This window comes from Durio zibethinus, chromosome 15 (assembly GCF_047325235.1).
Source record: "Durio zibethinus cultivar Kanyao isolate XHJ-2024 chromosome 15, ASM4732523v1, whole genome shotgun sequence".
Lineage (NCBI taxonomy): Eukaryota > Viridiplantae > Streptophyta > Magnoliopsida > Malvales > Malvaceae > Durio > Durio zibethinus.
Genome location: NC_143176.1, coordinates 4,334,854 through 4,356,492, shown reverse-complemented (window position 1 = coordinate 4,356,492; position 21,639 = coordinate 4,334,854). Strand labels below are relative to the sequence as shown.

At 30.8% G+C, this 21,639-nt stretch overlaps 2 protein-coding genes across 4 annotated transcripts; both read right to left on the bottom strand.

Moving 5' to 3' along the window:
• Window positions 1-2,496: 2,496 nt before the first annotated feature.
• Window positions 2,497-6,941, bottom strand: LOC111301646 (G-type lectin S-receptor-like serine/threonine-protein kinase At4g27290). 2 transcript variants are annotated; one of them, XM_089744434.1, is made up of 8 exons: window positions 5,921-6,941; window positions 5,374-5,845; window positions 4,917-5,054; window positions 3,983-4,140; window positions 3,633-3,843; window positions 3,233-3,470; window positions 2,981-3,131; window positions 2,497-2,895 (listed from the first exon to the last, which is right to left on the bottom strand). In XM_089744434.1, exons 1-8 carry the CDS (start codon window positions 6,638-6,640, stop codon window positions 2,590-2,592), a joined length of 2,394 nt encoding a protein of 797 aa, XP_089600560.1. In that variant the 5' UTR covers window positions 6,641-6,941; the 3' UTR covers window positions 2,497-2,589. The 2 variants fall into 2 exon arrangements, with proteins under 2 accessions (XP_089600560.1, XP_022753199.2); XM_022897464.2 differs by having other exon boundaries at window positions 5,374-6,941.
• A 3,277-nt stretch (window positions 6,942-10,218) lies between these two features.
• LOC111301649 (G-type lectin S-receptor-like serine/threonine-protein kinase At4g27290) lies at window positions 10,219-14,845 on the bottom strand. Of its 2 annotated transcripts, none has more exons than XM_022897466.2 (7): window positions 12,596-14,845; window positions 12,031-12,174; window positions 11,792-11,949; window positions 11,443-11,653; window positions 11,017-11,254; window positions 10,781-10,931; window positions 10,219-10,697 (listed from the first exon to the last, which is right to left on the bottom strand). In XM_022897466.2, the coding sequence occupies exons 1-7, from the start codon at window positions 13,890-13,892 to the stop codon at window positions 10,392-10,394; spliced, it is 2,505 nt and encodes an 834-aa protein (XP_022753201.2). In that variant the 5' UTR covers window positions 13,893-14,845; the 3' UTR covers window positions 10,219-10,391. The 2 variants fall into 2 exon arrangements, with proteins under 2 accessions (XP_022753201.2, XP_089600559.1); XM_089744433.1 differs by having other exon boundaries at window positions 10,463-10,705; window positions 12,596-14,565.
• Between the last annotated feature and the right edge of the window lie 6,794 nt (window positions 14,846-21,639).

The window sequence follows — 21,639 nt, the reverse complement described above, 5'->3', positions numbered from 1 at the left end:
AAATTTTTTATTTAAATTGAAATTGAGAGAGAATGATAGATAATAGTTAATAAATTTATTTTTATAAGTGTTTTATATGTATAAGTATTATTTAAAAATAATTAATTTTACATTAAAATTTTATTTTTAATTGCATTTTTTTGTTTAATTAAAGTTAAATTGCTAACTATTGATTTAATTTGTTAATTGATAAAATAAAATTTTTATTTATTATATTTTTTCTATTAATTTCACATATGATACAATTTTTTAATTCTATTTAGTTATATTAGTTATGTTTGTAAAATTTATGGATATCTTATTGAATAACTTTTAAATGAGTATATTGACAATTAAGCTATACTACTAAAAAAATGTTAGATAATTGATTTTATTATATAAAAAATTCAATTAAAATGTCTTAAAATTTTTTAAATAATATAAAATATGAGTATTTATGATTATCTATGTATTTACTTCATTCGTGATGAGTTATGCAAAAATTTTTAAAAAAAATTCATGTCTGTAATAAATGTGATTATCGTTATCTTATTCATTATATTCGTAATTATGATAAATACGATACGATTAAAAACGTAATCATAATTATAATTTAAATCCCTATGATAGACCCTATTCATTGCTTACTTCGGTTGCTATGTAACCCTTGCAGATAATAAAAACGTTCTATATCATTTATAAATGTTGTATTTTCCAAAAAAAAAAAGTAGCTTTGTTTCTAATAGATGGAACATTAGCTCTATATGATTATAGCGAAGGAAGTTATAAACAGGTAAATTTTGGAAACTTTAGAGATTATATCATGTGTATTTTTTGTAAAGATTCGTACTCAACTTATAAAATATTATTCGTTTTTATTCGAAAGTCTCATGATTTTGTTTTAGTATTTCAGTGCCTACAAGTTTGAATTTAGATTTTTACATATATATTATATCATATCCACACATTCTTTCAATATAAAATTAAAATCAATATATAATTAAGATATTATAATATCTCAACTTTTAATAAAATTTGACATTCCTTTCAAATCGAGTCCAATAATAGAACAAGATCACTCTAGAATTGGGATTTTAAAGATAACTTTTCACTGTATAACATTTAGTGACTCTCATGATCTCACTGTATAACACTTAGTTCCTATATAGCATTTAGTTTTTGCGTTTGAGTTTAAATCTGTACGTATATATCATGCATTTGGGTTTAGACTTCCATATATATATATCATATCATATTCACACATTCTTTCAATATAAGATTGGAGCATCCCATGATCCCATCATGTACTGTGAAACACTTAACTCTCACCAACTGATGACTACTCTAATATTATTTGTTATTATCCACTTTAACTCAAAAATCTCAAAATATTATCTCACAAAAAATATTTTACAAGTTTGAATTTAGATATATATATATATATATATATATATTATCATATTTACACGTTTTTCTAACGTGAGATTAGAGGCATCATATTTTTCTATGCGAAAAGCATACTTTACCAGGCAGTAAAATATCAAACCCCTTGATTAAATATGAAAATGGAGAGGAAGGAAAACGCCTCAGAAACCATAGGCGGAAATTCTTCTTATTGATTAAGAAAGTGCAGTACTTCTGCGATGGTCACCTTGTTTATGTGTTTAATTGGTTTATTGGAAAGTATTCTAATCCATATTTAGATTTTTCCATGTTTAGTCAACGTATCTTAAACCAGAAGATATCTCATGACCCAACTTAACAAGCTACCTTTTGCTATTCTATTTTGAAATGTTGAACAGGATAGCAAGACTTCTTACTATTTAGTTTCATCATTAATTTCTTGCCAAGTAAGTTTCTCAGTCCTGCCTGTCATTGCACAAGCGGCATAGCCATAGGGCCATAATGTAGAGGCTGGATGCACCTGAATTTGATTGATATTCTAATGGTAATGTCCAATGATTTGATTTTTGACATTTTAATTTGGTCAAACCAGATCTGCTATATGTCTAAAACAAACCAAATAGACGGAGTTTTTTGTTTGAATTTTTTCGTACTTCCCTTGTTGTTCCCTTCATTAAGAATGAAGTTTACATGTTTTCTGCTTTGATAATCACCTCTGCAACCTTTAATGACTTTTTGTTCAGAAAAACTCATAATCCAAGTCCATAACTGATAAAAGAGACTCTCTAAGAATCTCGTGAGATCAAACTACCCTGCCTCTTCAGTCCAAGGATACCCTAACACTGGAATAGCCATCAAAGTAATGACAGAAATGCTGGAACAAAAGCCTTTTTGTGCCAATCAACCTTTTATGACCGTGATGCTTTAATAGTAGAAGGAGAAGTGGATATATGAATATAACTATACAAGTGTTGATATCTAGTTGATAGTGTCCGATAACATGAATTTTGACAGTATTCTTTTGGAACTATAATAAGAAATGTTAATCAGTTAAACGAAGAGTCAAAACGAAATATAAGAAAAACTTTGAACATGAAACTGAATAGAAGAAACTTAGACACCGCAAAGACAGTAAATATATTTCAACAACATAATCCCTTCCAAGAGTTCACTTGCACTATGAAATTAACATGAAAGGACATTTATTTATCTTGCCCCTAACAATGTAACCGTGTAATCATTAGGTGAAAGCAGTTTGTGCCTGGTTGTTGAAGAACTAGATTCTACCAGATCCCTTTCACTGAAAAAACCTGGTTGTTTAGGCTGAGGCAAGGGGCCTTGGCTTCCCAACATCAGAACCACATTTGACATGTTTGGTCTATCTTCTGAACTTTTCTGCACGCATAATAGCCCTACGTGAATCGATCTTAACACTTCTGAAGTATTGCATGTTTGCCTAATTGGTGATGAAATCAACTCCAAGGAATCCCCTGCTGTAAATAGTCTCCATGCCTGTACAACAAAGTACAAACACCACTTTAGTTGTACTAGATTTAAGCTCCACATTGACTGCTAATAAGATCAGAACTACACTTACATGTCCAAGAAGATTAAGCTGATGATCTGGATGACAGAATCCTCTGTTTCTCTTCCCACTCACTATCTCTAGCACCAACACACCAAAGCTAAACACATCTGATTTAATGGAGTAGAGCCCATCAATTGCATACTCAGGAGCCATGTAACCACTGCAGATAATAAAAAAAGTTTATATCATATATACATGATAAAATCACATTAAGATTATCATCAATATATCTATTATATCATTTTGCAGGTTACTACTTACTATGTTCCCACCACTTTCTTCGTATTTGCTGTAGTTTCCTTTTCTCCAAAACTTCTAGCCAGCCCAAAATCTGAAATTTTTGGACTCATTTCATTGTCCAATAAAACATTACCAGCTTTAAGATCTCTATGTATTATTCTTTGTCTTGAATCTTGATGGAGATAAAGAAGCCCGCGAGCAATTCCATTGATAATGTGGTAACGCATAGGCCAATCGAGTGACATGCTTTGAGATTGATCTGTTTAGTTTGTTTGCACAAATTGAGTCATTTTCTTCTCTTAGATGTCAGGATAGAAAACCTTTGGGAGGAAAAGAGAAAGTGAAGGTAGTCATGATTACATGGTAGTAGCACTCAAGTATACTAATTGAACTAAATTTCCCTGGTTGGAGAAAGACATACCAAAAATAAAGAAGTCCAGGCTTTTGTTAGGCATAAATTCATAGATCAGCATCTTTTCATCTCCTTGAATGCAGAATCCTAAAAGCTTTACTAAATTCCGGTGCTGAAGTTTTGCAACATGCATTACTTCATTTTTAAATTCATAAAGTCCTTGGCTAGAACTTTTTGATAGCCTCTTTACAGCAATTTCTTGTCCATCCTTCAAGATACCCTGAAAGTGTATAACCACATGTTCATTCTTGTCAATCCGCTAATTTTCTTGAAAGTTTTCTGTATGTCAATGCAAAAAGGTGATACCATAGAGTTGCAAAAATGAACATGGAACATGGTGCAGTTTACCAGATTATTACCTTATAGACAGATCCAAAGCCACCGTCTCCCAGTTTATTTGCTGTCCAAAAGTTATTGGTGGCACAAGCAATTGTGGCTAAGTCAAATTCTGGTAACTCTAGATCTTCCTTCTGAATTTTAATGTTAGAACTTCTTTCAGAAATTGGTGTCAGCAATCCTGCAAAATAATGGTCCTAGTAAATGTAAAACAACACAAGCAGTGTGGTCATCAAACTCAAAATGAAATTTATATATCAGTAAAAACTCGCAAATCAATAGTCCCGGAAGGTCTTTTATATCAAATAATTTCCAGGCCTATTGCAGTAGTATTATGGAGGTATTAAACACAATAAATGGCACTTTTCCAATTTTTCCTCAACCAAAACCAGATTTCTCATTGCAATTGACTAACGCTATTATCAGTGTCCTTGACTACATTTCCTGCAATGTTGAAAATTCTTTGGATGCATATGCAAACAATCTAAGGAATACTACTATAGTCTATGCAATCCATTCTTTGTTTTAATTCAGCTAGTCTCTCTCAGGTACAGCTTCTTCTCTTCTTTAGCACCTTGTTGTCAAGTTCTCTTTTGTTATCCATTTCTGAATGGAGGACTTCTTACCAGGATTGATGAAATTATTACTCCATCAGATATCTTGGTCTGCCCAGGAAAATGAAAAAGAAAAGCTCAAAGTTTCCATGACCTTAAACAATCAAACTTGCTTTCCTCATAATAAACTTTAAATAAGATAATGGAATCATTAAGTCACTTGCCCCTTGATTGTTTCAACAGAAAATTTTCAGTAAACTCCTGTGCTATAACATATCTAGATTTGGCAGCATTGTCCCTTCAAGGGTAATAACAAGAACACAACTTTGAACAGGGAAACTTTCCATAACTCTGCAACAGAAAGTGAAAGAAAAGAGTCTTATATGAGAGAAATATGATATACCAGGTTTTTTATTGCACGTCTTCCTCCAAAGATACAAGACCAGGGCTAAGCCAAGGATCAACACTGCTATAGAGAAGATACAGATGACTGCAATCCTCATTCTTTCCTTCTTGTTGGATGTAATGCTCTCAGTTTGGTCTAGTCATCAAACAAATCATGGCAGAAATCTAGGTGTTAAAAATCGATATGAAAAAGGCAAATTAGTATAAATTGAAGCATTGTGGTTATAAATTAACTGGCTGGATCAAACTAAACAACTCAAATCAGTTGGTTCAGATTATGCATAAAGGTTTAGCAGAGGTTCCACCAATGTCTATGCCATTTTGCCAATAATATCAGTGGTTATATCTACAATGTTATTAGTATTTATGTTTTATTATTTCATTGGAAAGAAAAAGAAAATCTATGTATTAGAGTTAATTAGAAAATGGCATTTTAAGGATAGCTGACTTCATACCTAGTTCTGATGCAGCCATTCTTATATAAATTTCTTGTCCATTTTCAGTGAACTCTCTAATGTCAACGAGGTCAACAAACCAAAGTAAGCATCCACTTCCTCCTTTTCTTATATCCAAATTCGCATAAGCTGTACATGAGCAGTTCTTTTTGCAGAGGTTCTTGCACTGCTCAAGATTCATGCTGTAGTTAAACGAGGATTGTCGTGAATCAGGCAACTTTACTCCAGAGTACTTTATAAATCCATCACTAGAGCAGTTTAATGGAGTCTTTCGAACACACCCATCTGTCCAAAGTTTACTGTCCCATTTTTCTGGAAATTTTGGCACAAATCCCTTCAAGCAACTGCATTCTGGGAAGTTACTTGCAGTGCAGGTACCATATGAACCACAGAGTGCATAATTGTCACAGTTATCCATTTGTACTGTAACATAAACTTCCCAACGTTCTGTTCTCTCAATCCATTTGTGGCGCTGCCAAAATCCATCGTGAGTTAACACCAACATTGAAAGAGTTGAGCTATTACGAAGTTTGTAGCTGAAATATACCTCCTTCTCATTGAACACAACTCCAAATGTAAATAAAGAATTTGGTTTTAGTTCAGGTGTTCCACTAAACCGCAAACCATTCCAGGGACCAGGACGAAATTGCACAACTGAACCCTCTCTCAGTATACACTCTGGAAAGCCACCAACCTCATACCGATAAGTAAAATTACCATGAGAAGGATCATCAGGACTCCTCCAGGATGACAGGTAACGATCCAGGCCTGTAATTAAGTTCCTTCCAAGCTTCATTCCTTGTAGCAATGTGTCACTTGGATAATCAAAGCTCTGCCAGAAGAAGCTTTCAGGGTTGTTTTCATTCTCCTCTTTGACAATGAGGTTTCCTGAATTCAAGAGCTGTGCAACTGGACTGCGGGCAGGCCTGGATGAGTTGGAGGACCAAACAGTGCTCCCTTCATGATTTAGAAGGACTAGAATCCCCTGGTTGGTAAGTTTCAGAACACCTGACAAATCTTTGAGGGGTTCTTCTCTGTTGGCCACCCATACAACAGTCTGGACAGAAATGTTCCTGTACCATATTCCCAAGTATCTCTTGCTGCTGGAACCTGGGGTAAAGAAACCTAGCTCAAATCTTCCTCCTTCTGAAACTATCGTTTCACCATCTCTAATTGACTGAGTTGAATTCAAGGTTTCCACTGTAATGGATAAAGTGAGATTAGACAACATAAAGGAACAAAGGAGAATTATAGCAAAGCCTTCCATTGATAGGAAGAAACACTAAGAACGAAGTAATTGTTTTTAAAGGCTATCGCGATTTCATTTTCTTTCGTCAAGGATATTTGAATGTTTCACCATCTTCAGCAGAAATTTCTAATCGTTATCAGAGAGTTGTAAACCACACACCCCGGCAACAAAAAATAAATGTAGCATATAATACACTTTGGAAAGCAATGACTAAAAATTTCTTTAAATTAAAAATGTTCCATGATTTGTAGCAATGACACGACCGAGCTGATTCAATATTTCATGAAACCCAAAGGTTGAAAAAAGAGTGAACAAGTTTGTTTCTTGCCACTCGATATTGTCAATAACTCCGTACTGCTGCAGCATTGATTAACTGACTAATGCTGGGATTGGATTCATCAAAAATTTTATTGTATCGTTAATTAAATTTAAATATTAATATTTAAATATCAATTTATATTAATTTTAATAAAATTTATTAATTAATTAAATTTAAATATTAATTTTTATCAATTCCAATAAAATTTATTAAACATAAATTTTTTATTAAAATTTTTTTTCATTGTAATTATAATAATATTTTTTAATTATAATTATAATAAATTTTTTATATTACTTTTAATTAACCTCATCTTACGAATGAAACCTAAGTTGCTTCCCAGTCAAGATTCCAATTTATGAAAGTTGTCTTGGTAGTCAATCACATCACATATTGATTAACGCAGCAAATTTTTAGCAAGCCAGACTCATAAGTCAAGACCTATCATTGTGGTTCCATTAATTTGATTCTATCGCCTGGTCATGGACATGTGGTCAACACCACGTGTTATCTTCCAACAACCCCATTCTACTTCCTTACTCAACACGGAATAAAAGAAATACCAAAAAGTCTTATATTTGGGATTCTTCAGGCCAAACTTTCCCAAATTGAGTTTTCTGACAGTAAACTTCAAGTTAGTTTCCGACTGAAGATGGTAACTGTCATATTCCATTCTCACTGTGACGGCTTGAAAGATTTTGTGGAGATCTATAAAAGGGTATATAAAAATGGAAACGAATACGTAAGACTAATCATAAATGTAATTTGACGATCAAAACAATCTGCAGATCATCTGGTCGATCTTAGTCATGCTTGGTCTGTCATCTGTACTTTGCTGCACACGTAACAGGCCTACATGAATTTGATCGTAACATTTCAGAAGAATTGCAGGTGTCCCTAAGTACTGATGCACCAATTCGAAGGATTTTCCGTCAGAAAACGGTCCGCATGCCTGTGCAGCAAACAAGAAATTAATTAGAAAATACAATTTAATTCTATCTAATTAATTTTAATTTGATTCGATTTTTTAAATTTATTTTTTATAAATTAAATATCGAATTAAGTCAGATTAGATAATATAAAAAATCAGATTTAGTTTTAGACAAATTTAATCTAATATATATAAAAAAATTATTTTTTAATTAATTAATTTTATATTTATATATTTATATATATTAAATTTTATATTTATATTAAAATAAATTTTATATTTAAAAAACATATTTTATTAATTTTGAATCTAGTTAGATCAGATGTAATTTTATCTAATGTTAGATCAAGTTGAGTTCAAATACAATTTTTTTTTTTTAAATTAGATCGGGTAGGGTTCAAATATTATATGTATATAATTGGATCGAGTTTAAACTAAACAAAAATCCGTTTGGACTCGATCCATTGTCATTCATAAGCTTTAACACATAATAATAATAATAATTTAACTTTAACGATAAGAGTTATTTGATAAGACCTGTTAAAGTAAAAGTCTAGATTTAACTAAACAATCAAGTTAAGAAAAATATAATCAATTAATCACAAAGATAATAATTTAACATGATTTACTTCAATCATCTTCTTCTATTTATAAGAAAATAGATCCATTATTATAAAAAATTATTACAAATATATAAATTATCAATACTCAAACATAAACAATACCCATAATCTCTTTCATTCTTCTCTAATTCTATAATATACTCTCGATTCAAATAAATATATATTTATGTATATTCATGCATTATATTTACGTAAACATAAATTATATTTATATGAATTATCTCATTCTCTTCTAATTTACTCAAACAAATACATCCATAAAAATTTTTTTAATCTCTTTTAATTTAATAAGATATTTATCTCATAAAATTTTATAATTTTTTTATATTTTTTCTCTTATTTAACCTATAAAAACTCTCACTATTTATAAACATATAAATTTGTGTATTAAAAATCTCTTTCTCTTAAAAAAAAAAATTTATAAATTTTTTTATTTATCAAATAATATTTAATCAATTATATCTCTAATAAATTTCTATTCAAATTGCATCTCTAATAGTTAAGTCAACTGTAATAATTTTTATCGTAACTCAAATTTCATTAAACAATAATTTTATACTAAGACATATTTCACCTAACATGATAAAAATTTCTTTATAAATATTTTCTACGTGTTTTCATATTTCACGCAAATTAATTTTTACAAACTAATATCTTAAAACACAAGCTCGAGATGGAGTTTATTCCAAGTCAAGATTCCCACTTATAAAAGTCATCTTTGGTAGTCAATCGCATCACATTGATTAACCCGGCAACATTTTTAGCAAGCCAGACTCAGAAGTCAAGTCCTGCCATTGTTGTTCCATTCATTTGACTCTATTGCCGGGTTGGGGACAAGGAGTCAACACCACGTGTTATCTTCCAACAACTCCATTCCTACTTCCCCACTCATGACGGAGAAAAAATTTGGGATTTTTCAGGCCAGGCTTTCCCAAATTTAGTTTTCTGATAGTAAAATTCAAGTCAGTTCCCGACTGAAGTTGTTAATTGTCACATTCCATTTTTACTACCACAGCTTGTAAGATTTTATAGAGAGATCAAAGGAGCCAAAAGTTTTCGATATTTCAGAAGGATTAAACCAGAAAATAAATGATGTTCATGGGTTTGAAAAAAAAAAATTAGAGTAAAAGGGAGCTGGTCATCATGATTGAATATTGTCTGGTTTGTATCTGGAATTGAGAGGGACAGAAACAGAGAACTTGATTACTTAGACTTAAACCTTGATAATAGATTAGATAGGGACCATGTATGGACCCACCATCCCTCATTTCGCCTAAATGCATGGAATTAATTGCGGGGAAATAAATATCCAAGACTAAAACTCATCCATACAAATCAAGTTCCTTTCCAATGGGGTAAGACTTTCTTGTGACAAATTTTCCACACATCTTTTTCTCGTTCTTTTCATGTATATCCTCAAAACACCAAAACTAAAGCATTCTTCTAGAAAACTTATCTCTTCCTTTGGCCTGAGTTCTACCATGTAGAATGGATGGTTCACGCTTGATAAATTTGATTCATCATTCCTATATGTTGTTCAAATTGGGATGACTCTGAATTCATTTGTTGTTTGCAGGAATTGTTGGAATCCCTTTCTTTTCAAAGAATACATGTTTGAAAACCTGAATGCATTGTGGACCAGTTTTTGCAAATAACTGGATGATATTATATTCTTGATGAATGTGAAATTGCAAACCTATATTTGAACATGACTTTCCAAAAGTATATAATAAATGCCTACATACATGAAAAGAAAGAGAACATTCAATCAAAACCAACTTTGATAGTTGAGTTGGGGGAGGAAATTTTGAACTCGTGGACCTATTGGAAGAAGAGATATGAATGTCAAGGAGGCTCTGCCTTGATCATTGTAGAACAGTAACATGCATATGTCATTTATCTTGCATCTAATACTGTTATAGTAAAATTATTAGACAAAAATTGTTTTTGACTGCTTGATGAAGAACTAAATTCAACCCGATCCCTTTCATGGAAAAAACCTGGTTGTTTAGGCTGAGGCAAAGGATCTTCGGAACTCAGCATCAGCACAACATTTGACATGTTTGGCCTGTCTTCAGGACTTTGTTGCACACATAATAGACCTACATGAATAGATCTTATAATTTCATGTGAGTTCCGGGCGTCGCTAATCGGTGCAGCAACCAGTTCCATTGATTTGCCTTCAGTAAATAACCTCCATGCCTATGCAACTAAAGTCAGTTCACTAACAGAACAAATGTAGAATCAAAATTTAGAGATGGGAAGATTTGTAATGTGACACTTACATGGCCAACAAGGTTAAGCTGGTGATCTGGATGATAGAATCCTCTGTTTCTTTTCCCACTCACTATCTCTAGTACCAAAACACCAAAGCTAAAGACATCAGATTTAATCGAGTAGACCCCATCAATGGCATACTCTGGAGACATGTATCCACTGCAGGTAAACAGTCGAGTTAAATCAAGCATAAAAGGTCTGAAGTTAAGCAATGTACTAAATCAATATTTGTGTTATAACTTACTATGTTCCCACCACCCTGCTTGTGTTTGCCGCAGTTTGTTTCTCCCCAAAACTTCTAGCCAAACCAAAGTCTGAAATTTTTGCATTCATTTCATTGTCTAGTAAAATATTACCGGCCTTTAGATCTCTATGTATAATTCTTTGTCGGGAATCTTGATGAAGATAAAGAAGCCCTCGAGCAATCCCATCGATGATATGGTAGCGCATAGGCCAATCCAATGACATGCTTTGAACTTGATCTGATCAATTTTTGACACAAATTAGATCATTAGATTGCTTATAGATATCTGAACACAATTTTCTTCTTAAAATAAAAAGGAACATTAATAAAATCAACACACAAATGAATTATTGACTTATGGTTGTTACTCCATTTCCATTGAGTGTTCTGGCTAGACTAAACTTCAAAGGTTGGAGAAAGAACTACCAAATAAAAAGAAGTCCAGACTTTTGTTAGGCATAAATTCATAGACCAATGCCTTTTCATCTGTTTGAATGCAGCACCCTAGAAGCTTCACTAAATTGCGGTGCTGAACTTTTGCAATTTGTTCAACTTCATTTTTGAACTCATTGTCTCCTTGTGTAGAACTTTTTGACAACATCTTCACGGCTATTTCTTGTCCATCCTCCAAGACACCCTGGAAAATAAATCACCAAAGATTCATTCCCTTTAGAAAACTGCAGTTTTGCTTACTGATGTCATTGCAAAGAAGTGTAACCACTGGAGTCAGCAAACTATCAACATTTGCAATGAAGATATTATAATATGTTGTTACCTTGAAGACAGATCCAAAGCCACCTTCTCCAATTTTATTCTTAGGAGAAAAGTTATTGGTTGCACGAGCAATTATTGCGAAATCAAATAATGGCAACTCAAGATCTTCCTCCTGATTCTCATATTTATAACTACTTTCTGGAAGGCCTCCCATTGAGCCTGCAAAATCCCAAAGTGTTGTGAATAAATGCCATGAGCAACCAATCCAAAAAAAATGTGATTTTTGGCTGTAAAAATTACCCTTTTTCTGGTGTTTCTTCCTCCAAACAAAAAGGACCAGGGCTATGCCTACAATGACCAACAAAGTAAAGAACACAGAGCTGACTACAATCCACATCTTTTTCTTCACAGTGGATTTGTTTGCGCCCAAGCTATGAGTTTGATCTAAAACAAACCAAAGAAGAAAAGTTGTGGGTACATCTCAAGTCAGTTCTTTTGTTTCAGCATGAAAACCAACTCAAAACCCAGATCTAACTGGATCCTATGCAAGATTGAGTAAAATTTTAAAATTAAAAGATAATTATCTGTAAGTCTTACATACATTAGTTATCAGGAATAACCATTAGAATTGGTTGAATCATTAATTCCTATTTAACATGAGAAATTACTGTTGCATACAACAATCTTAAGCAGTTTCACAGTAGCTGCTATTGCATTTTTGTCCTCTCTCTCTGTTTATGGCGAAGTTAAGCAGAATTGTGCAAGCAATTAAGCTACCATATTTCTGTAGAATATAAATTTTCTACAGAAGCTTTAGACCAGAGTATTAGACTTCGAGTTTCAAGGTTCGAGGAGAGTTTCATACCTAGTTCTGAGCTGGCCATCCTTATATAAATTGATTGTCCTCTTCCAGTGGAGTATTTAATATCAATTAGTTCACCAAACCATAGCAGGCACCCCCTTCCTCCATCTCTTATATCCAAATTAGCGTAAGCTGTGCAGGAGCAGTCCTTTGAACACTGGTTCTTGCACTCCTCAAGGTTCATGGTGTTGTTAACTAGGGATTGTCTTGAGTCTGGCAACTTTACTCCAGAGACCTCCATAAATCCATCTCCAGAACAGTTCAGTGGAGTCTTTCTAATGCACCCACCTGACCCTGGTTCCTTATCCCATTCTGTTTTGTTTTTTGGCACAAATCCACTCAAGCAACTACAAACTGGGGTGTTATTACCATTACATAAACCATATGCACCACATAATCCGTAGTTGTCACAAGTATCCTCTTGTGCTGAACGATAATGCATCCAACCTTGGGTTTGATCAATCCATTTGAAATGCTTTAAATCTCCATTCTGAGTGATCACTACCCTTGTAGGAATTGAGCTATATTGAAGGCCATGATTATATCTAAAATATACCTCTTTTGCATTAAAATCAAAGTCATTCATGAAAGTGGGGCTTGACCTCATTTCAGGCATCCCACTAAACTGCAAACTGTTCCAAGGTCCAGAGTTAAATCTCACCATGGAACCTTCTTTCAAGACCCACTCTGGAAATCCATTAATATCAAGTCCAAATGTAAAATTTCCTCGAGCAGGATCATCAAATCTTTTCCATGAGGACAGATGACGATATAGGCCTGTAACGAAGTCCTTTCCCATCTTCATACCTGGTAGCAGTGTATCACATGGATGATCAAAGCTCTGCCATAAGAAGCTTTTGCTTCTCTCATCTTTCACAACAAGGTTACCTGAATCCAGCAGCTGTACAACTGCATTATGCGCAGGTCTTGGAGAGTGGGAAGACCAAATAATTATGCCTTTACCACTGAGAATGAAAAAAATTCCCTGGTTGGTAACTTTTGCAACACCTGATGAATCATTGAGGGGAACTTCTCTGTTGGCTACCCATACAACAGTCTGGATAGATTTTTTGTACCATATTCCCAAGTATCGCTTGCCGGTACCACCCGGGCTAAAGAATCCTAGTTCAAAGATTTCACCTGCCGAAACTATGGTTTCACCATCTCTAAGGGAGTGAGTCGTATTTATGGCATCCACTATGGTGGATATAATTAGATGAGGCAGGGCAAAGAAGCAAAGAAGTATGATGAGGCCTTCCATAGAGGGAAAAATATGAGAATTCCTAGACCATTTTCCCATGTGAACCTATGAATTTCATCACAACTCAAAAGTTATCTGTATAATTCAGATACCTCAGTGCATTTTTTGCTTGGTATTAAAGCTTTCTGGTAAGGTGGGAATTGAACCCCTCATGATTGAAAATGATCCACAGAACTTTATATGTTTAACGACCAATGAAACGCGAACTATATGAATGAATTGGAATGACCTGTCAAAATAAATTTTCTTTGCCTTGCATTTCTTGTTGATTGCTTTATCTAATGGCTGATGCAGCCGTTTCGAAAACTTTTTAGTCCATAAGGGAAAGCAATAGCTCACATTTTCTTATGCTGCCAAGTGGCTTCGATAACGCCAAAAAGGGAAGCTTCAGGAAATTAAATGACAACAGAAGGCTGAAAAACTGAGGAGAAAGTGGCCACTCTTTCTATTTCACCAACATACCCTTATGAGATTCTGAAATACATGAAGTTCAGCGGATCATACCATTACTAAATTGCAAACTCTGGTTATTCTTGGACTCCTAGCTTGATGCTGCTAACCTGCAATTACTTGTGAGCATAAGACTGAAGTCCATGTCCTGTTTAACTTCACTAGCTTGCACAAGTTTAACCTGGTGAAGTGAGGCATATTTGCATCCTGTAGTTTTGAAGGTACTTGAGTTTTGATGGTGTTTCAATCTATCTGGAATTCCCCCACAAGAAATCTCAGTCGTTGAATTAGAAGATTATTGGTCATATCCCAAATTTTTTTTTTACAAAAAAATCATTGTTGGAATTTGAATCTCAAATTAAATATCATTTATTAAAAATGATTGTATAAATTAATTAATATAAACTCAAACTTCGCTCCTCCAAACGTTCTAAGATAAAAAAGAAAAAGGCAGACCCATGACTTAAGAAGATAAAAATCTCATGCAAAATTGTCAGTATGTATCTCAGCTGTAGGCTGTACCTCCTAAACTCGTGCTTGGAGCCATAGATGAGTTAATTTCCCCTCTCTCATGAATAACAACAGATCCGTTCAGTTGATGTAGTACCACTGACCTAATCGTGTGGAAATCCACGTTTTCTAAAATGTTTGGTCCACATGGTAGATGGATGGATGGATAGAGACTTATAGGATGTTTGAAGTTTCTGAAGTCCGACCCACTTTGTAGGCCGGTCTGTTACCTGCCACAATAAAACTACCGAGTATTTTCAGGTGAGAAAAATTCTTCTTTTCTCCACCCACAATTTTCTTTTCATTTTTTCCACACAAGTAAACACAAAAAGAAACCTAAAAAAAAAATCCTTCTGAAAACTGATCCTTGAAAATTTTTTATCCTTTCTAATTCGGAGACGAGTTTCAGATTATACAACTAATACCCAAGCTCAAGTAACTATAGTCTAATCAGTTATTCAGTTCAAGAATATCATTAGTAAAACAAATTTACTATAGGAGAAGGAAAAAAATTTATCAAATAATTTTGTTGATAGTTTTCTCTAACCAAAAAAAAAAAGGGGAAAACTTGAAAAACCAACCTCCGGAAGAAGAAAAGAGGAAGATGAAGGGCAAATCAATTCTAAAAACCATTTATTAAGGTAAGGTTTTATTTAAAATTTTTTAAATTTTCATAATTTATATAATTTTTTACAAATTTTAATTTATATTTTTTTATCTTTTTATCTTTAAAAATATTCCGACAACCTTACGGTAACAATCTAGCTAAATTATAAGTACGAATGAAAATGTCTTTTCAAGATTTTTTTTAATGATATATTTGGTATTTCATTTGATTACGTAATTTAAAAATATTTAATATTTGAAGTTTTTTATTTTTGAATTTCTAATAATTACAGACTTCAAATTTGAGTTCTCAAAATTTTATATTTTGATAGCTAATTTGGTTTAACTTTATATGTTTTTTATAGTGTAAAATATGAATTTTTTAATAATATAATTAGTTTTATTCAAATGATTTATAAACTAAAAGAATCGAAACCTCAAAGTATACTTCATAAATCTAAAACCTAAAAAATATTGATTATTTGTGATAATTTGTAAAATTTTGACTTTAAAAATTAAGCTTCTGAAAATTATTTTTGTTGAAATAAAATTTTGAATTGTATATATTACATTCCTCCGTTAAATTATTGCTTTCCTTTGTCAATACAAACTATGGGATGTCGAGATTCTATGGGTTAAAGTTCCTTTGTCAATACAAACTATGGGATGTCGAGATTCTATGGGTTAAAGTAAGCAAGATGATTTTATGCAAAATTTTCAAAACTTAAAAAGGTTTTTTTTTTAATTATTTTAAAAATTAGTAATAGCCAATATTTCATATATTTAGTTATAAATTATTTGAATTTTAGTTATATTATTTTTAATAAATTTTTACTCATTTTAATAAATTTTTACTTATTTTAATTCCATAATAATAGTATTGTTAAAAGACTATTAAATTATTTTAGATTTATAAAAAAAATTATTACTATTAAATGTTAAAAATTAAATATTTGTAAAAATTTGTATTGTTATTGATTTTTATTTTTAATCATTAATTTTATATTTATACTCAAATTTAAGTATTTTGCTATATTAAAAGAAAATTTATTTTATATTCTAAAATAAAATATTTTTAAATAGTTTCGAATTGTTGAAAAAGCTATCATACAACCCATTTGCTTAAAATGACTTATGAAAAGTTTCCCTTATTAAATTTATGCTTTGGGGTTAAATTTTAATTTTTGAATTTTTTAGAATTATTAAGATACTAAAAGAATTGAGTGATTTGATGATTAAGTTTCGCTTTAATACATCAGGTAAGTGACTTGATATTTTTTCAGTTTTTATGCCCATAAAAATCAGTCTCAATATATGTAGAATTGAAATATTTAATATATATTATTTTGTTCATTTGTTTTGTAAATTGAGTTGAGCATGCAAAATGTATATATGATTTTTTCGTTATGAGTTTGGAGTATGGTTTGATATTGTTTTGATTTTCAAATATGATTTTATAACAATATATTTATATATCCATCGTTTGTTAGAATATAAAATTTTGCTTTGGAATGATTATGAAATTTATTTTATATGGATTATATTGTAAGAAAATTTATAAATATTGAATTTGTATATGTTGTGTAATCTGAAAATATATTTTATTTTTTGTCTCCTAATATGACTATGTTTTGACCTTGCCAATAGGAGTTAATTGTTGGTCATGTCGACATATACTTTGTGATATCAATACTGGTTTCAAACTGTGCCATCAGTGAGAATAATGGTTTTTGTTCACCTTACCATCGGAGATATACTTCTATCCTGTTTTCACTAATGGGGTTATTACGAGATACTTCTGTCCCATTGCACTAAAAAAATTATTGTGATTTTTGTTCTATCCCATTGCACTAATAGGTTAATTATAATTGTTAGTGCAATGATCTAGTTGCTTCTGATATATTTCTGTCCCATTACACTATAGAGGAAATTTTGATTCTGACTTACACCATAAGGGTTAAGTGTTGTCATAGTATGTTATGGGAGAGTAATAAAATTTATAATTTTGTGATATTTAATTTCATTTTGTAATTTGAGAATCTGATTTTGAAAATATGTTTGTGAATACAAGATTACCCAAAATATTTTTGAATCATTTAATTAATGTTTTGGCATAAATGTTTTATGGCATGCTTAATCCAACTGAGAATATGTCGATTACTTGCTCAATCATCATATTTATTCTTTTTAATTTTTCTTACTTTTCAAATTTTGATATTTGTATCTTCGGGACTTAGTTTTAACAAGAGATTATGTTTCAAGACCTTATCTATCCTTTGTCATCATATAGCTTGTAATTTGAGTACCTTAATATAATAAAATTAGAATATTATTGTATTTTTCAATCAAGTGTAACACATGAATTTTAGAAACTTAGGTTTGTAAACTATAAATTTCAAATACCTTTTGGAATTTGATTTTGAATTAGTATGATATTTTAAAGTTCGATTAGTATGATATTTATTATCTTGCATGCTTGTAGAATTCATCTCATAAGTGTGCGAAATTGTTACATTCTAAATCTTCGAGTTTGAGGGCGTGACAATACTAATTGCCAACAACATTGAATATCATGCTTTAGGCAAGAGGACAAATGTGTGTGCTTGAATAATTTTATTAACTATCGGAGAAGAAATGAGGGAAGTAAAGAGCTATCCAGACAAAATCAAAAGCTATCAGTAGTGGTTTTAGCTTTGGTATAGTATTTCATGGAGATATCCGTGGAAAGAATAATAGACACAAAAATGTTGACCTTAATGGCACCCCCTAATTTTGCAAATGCTTCACTTTCCAGGGTATATTATTAGATGGACAACAAATTGCCTTGAAGACGCTTTCAAGGAGTTCAAGACAAGGATTGTATGATTGAAAGAAACGAAATGAAATTGATTGTCAAGCTTCAGCATCATAATCTTGTTAAAGCTTTTCTGCTTTTGCATTCAAGGAGAGGAGAAAATGCCAATTTTACAAACTCATGACCTGTTAAGCCTGGATTTCTTCATAATCCAGTCTGGATCACTCACAAATTTACAATCTATTTTTCACATAACTCGAAAATTTTACAAATTTGTCTCATAAAAAATGCTTCACTAATATGAATTTAAATCTTTATTTATATAACATAACAGATATCTATGACTGAAGTGTTACGATATGTAGTTCTAATATTAGGTGGTGAGAGTGCATTACAACCACCAAACTATTCTAATGTTAGTTGGTATGGATCAAAGGAAATTACTGTCACACTGTTGGAGGCTTGATGCAGTAGTTCTTAACTATAATGGCACGTTATCATTACCATATGAATTCCCTGAACATATTTTGTACCTTATATTTCTACAAACATTTTTCTTCTTACAGTTGCTTGTGAAAATGGGAAGAAGAAATATCATCCACCATGCTTGCAGTACACTTGATTTTTTATTTTATTTTTTGTAGAAAACCTTAAACTGTTTGTGAATATCCAGGTGATTGTACAGATGATAAACATGAACTAATCTCTTTTAACTCTTCCAATCTTTCAATAGACTTGTTTCCACAATTTGTCTGTAAGAAAGGAGACTTGGGACAATGAAGTGGCTTCAATCAGAAGAAAAGTTTTTTGTTTTAGATTTAAATTGAGCTTTGAACTCTTGGGGTGTAACAGATTGTGTTGCTCCACATCCTAAACGACATTATAGAAGTAGAATAATGAAATTAAAAAAAAAAAAATTAATGCATTGAAACTTGATAAAATAAAAAAATAATTATAAAAGAAGAATAATGAAATTAAAGATAAAATATATTATATAAATAAAATATACAATATAGGTATCATAAGATTTGTAAAAATATATAAATATTATTCATAAAAGGATTATATTATTAATGAATTTTAAAATTCAATATAATATTTGAATTTTAAAAATTTCTATCTAAATAATGTATTTGTTAACTATTTTGATATCTATCCTTAACGCGTTTAACTTCAATCGATGATATACAACGAATAAATAATCCATCAAAAAATTATTGAATATATTGATTATTCATGTATTATATTATAAATTTTTAAAGTTAAAATATTATATTAAATATTTTATTATAATTTAAGAGTCATTCGTGATATTAACTTTTAATAATATAAAAAAATAAATATATATTAGAGTTAAATAAGATAATTTTTTTAGTTTTATATTTAATGATAATCTATATGCAATAAAAATTTAAAAATTTAGAGAAATTTTAGAAAACGATCTATTTATATGAAATTTTAATAGAAAATTTGATACACTTAAATTGTCTTTTAAAATTTCATTTAAATCTTAAAATTCTCTCATATTTTGATTTAAACAAAAAAATTCAAAAGATAAACTCATAGGTGACCTATAAATTATATATATATATATATGTTTAATAAATGTTTACAACCTAAGGATAGATGAAATTTAAAACTTAATCTTAATCAATATTAATTTTTTAAGAATGATTATGTAACCAATTAAGCTTTAAATTAGCCTACAAATTATATTTAATGGGCTAAAATTATCTGTTAGAAAGTCTGCTGAAAGATTCGATTTTAAGTAATCATGCTCATTTAATTATAATTATTGGGAAGAAGAATTGGATGACATTTTATCCAAGTCTAGAAATGTACTTTTACTAAATTACTTAGCACCCTGAATGGGTCTTGCCTTCATGGTTAGAGTCATAGGTTCACTGTCTTGTAGTGTAAACGGAAATTATTTTACTGGTTTTCTTTGGTTTTCTTTTTTTGTATGATACAAAAGCAAATATAAATTTCCCTGAATTTTGTGAAACAAAGAATTATTGTTGGAGTCGGAGGTATAATCGAATTTTGAATCGATGTAATAATAAATTTGAATTTAAATTTAACATAAATTTAATATTTAAAATTTGATCGAATTTTATATTTTTATTTTTAATTTAATTTCAAATAAAAATTAAATTATTTTAATTTATTTGATTAAATTTAATTAATATATAAAAATAAATTTAATTTTTATATTTAATAAAAATTTAATTATTTATACTAAAATTTAAATTTAAAATATTTTATTAATTAAAGTAATTAAAATATATTAAAATATAAAAATTTTCACGAATAAACCTGAATTAAATATAAAAACATTCAAATTTTATTCTATTAATAAATTAAATTATTTATATTTGAGTTTTACTCGTGATAACGAAACTGAATTCAAATTTTATTTAAATTTAACCCGATTACTAAAGCAATTTATTCCTCTAGTTGAGCTGCATCAGGCAGGCACGATTCTGGTTGACAGTTTTGTACTTTTTTAGCAAAAACGTCTATGTCTCTGACTCATCTTGTTTGATTGATAGGAGTGGTTAGCCAATAGCCAATAGCCAATGCAATTCAATTAAAATATATAAAAACCTCATTGACTGGGACAAAGAAAGCGAGAAATATTAATAAACAAAGTTGGTTTTACTTTCCCACTCTTCAATCATTCATGATAATTTGCAAGAAGATCTGCTTGTTATTGTTGTTTCCTTGACAAATTTTGCCAGAAATTAAGACCCTCTAAGGATAGAATCAGAAGTACCAGCTTACTGCCACACTTGATTTCTTTCTTCCTTAAAGGATCCAAGGTGATTGATTTGCTGTTCGTTCAGTTAACCTTCGTGCTTCAACCAGGTACTTCTACTCTTTCAATTTGTTCTTGAAATTGTTTGTTAAATGTCTTTTGTTGGGATATTTGCTTGGATCTTTGATGTTTATTATTATTAAAAATGGGTTTCTGTTTTTTTCCTTTTTATTTTTTCTTTATATTTAAGATTGTCAGGATTTTAATGAGTCCACCATTGCTAGACTGATATGGATAAGGTTAGAAATTAAAATGTAAACATTATTCTTATTGTAACAAAACTTTATTTTCGCTTTTGTTTTCTTCCTTTAGAAGAACAGATGAATGCTCAATCTTTCTTCATGTTGGGGTTTTTCTTGCTATGTTATTCCCGTATTACATATAATTTGATGCTGTGTTGATTACTGGTATGGGGGCTGATTCTGTTTCCTTTAGTTGAATATTGGGTTCTTCTCTTTTCATGCTCACTTCATGTTTGACAATTGGCTTATGTGAAGCTTAAAGCTCCGATCTTTAAACTTCTTACAGTTTGGCTGACTCTCAGCAGTCGGTTGCATCATTTGTAATATTTTGTAATATCTTGGTTTTATTGAATTTGGGTTGAAATA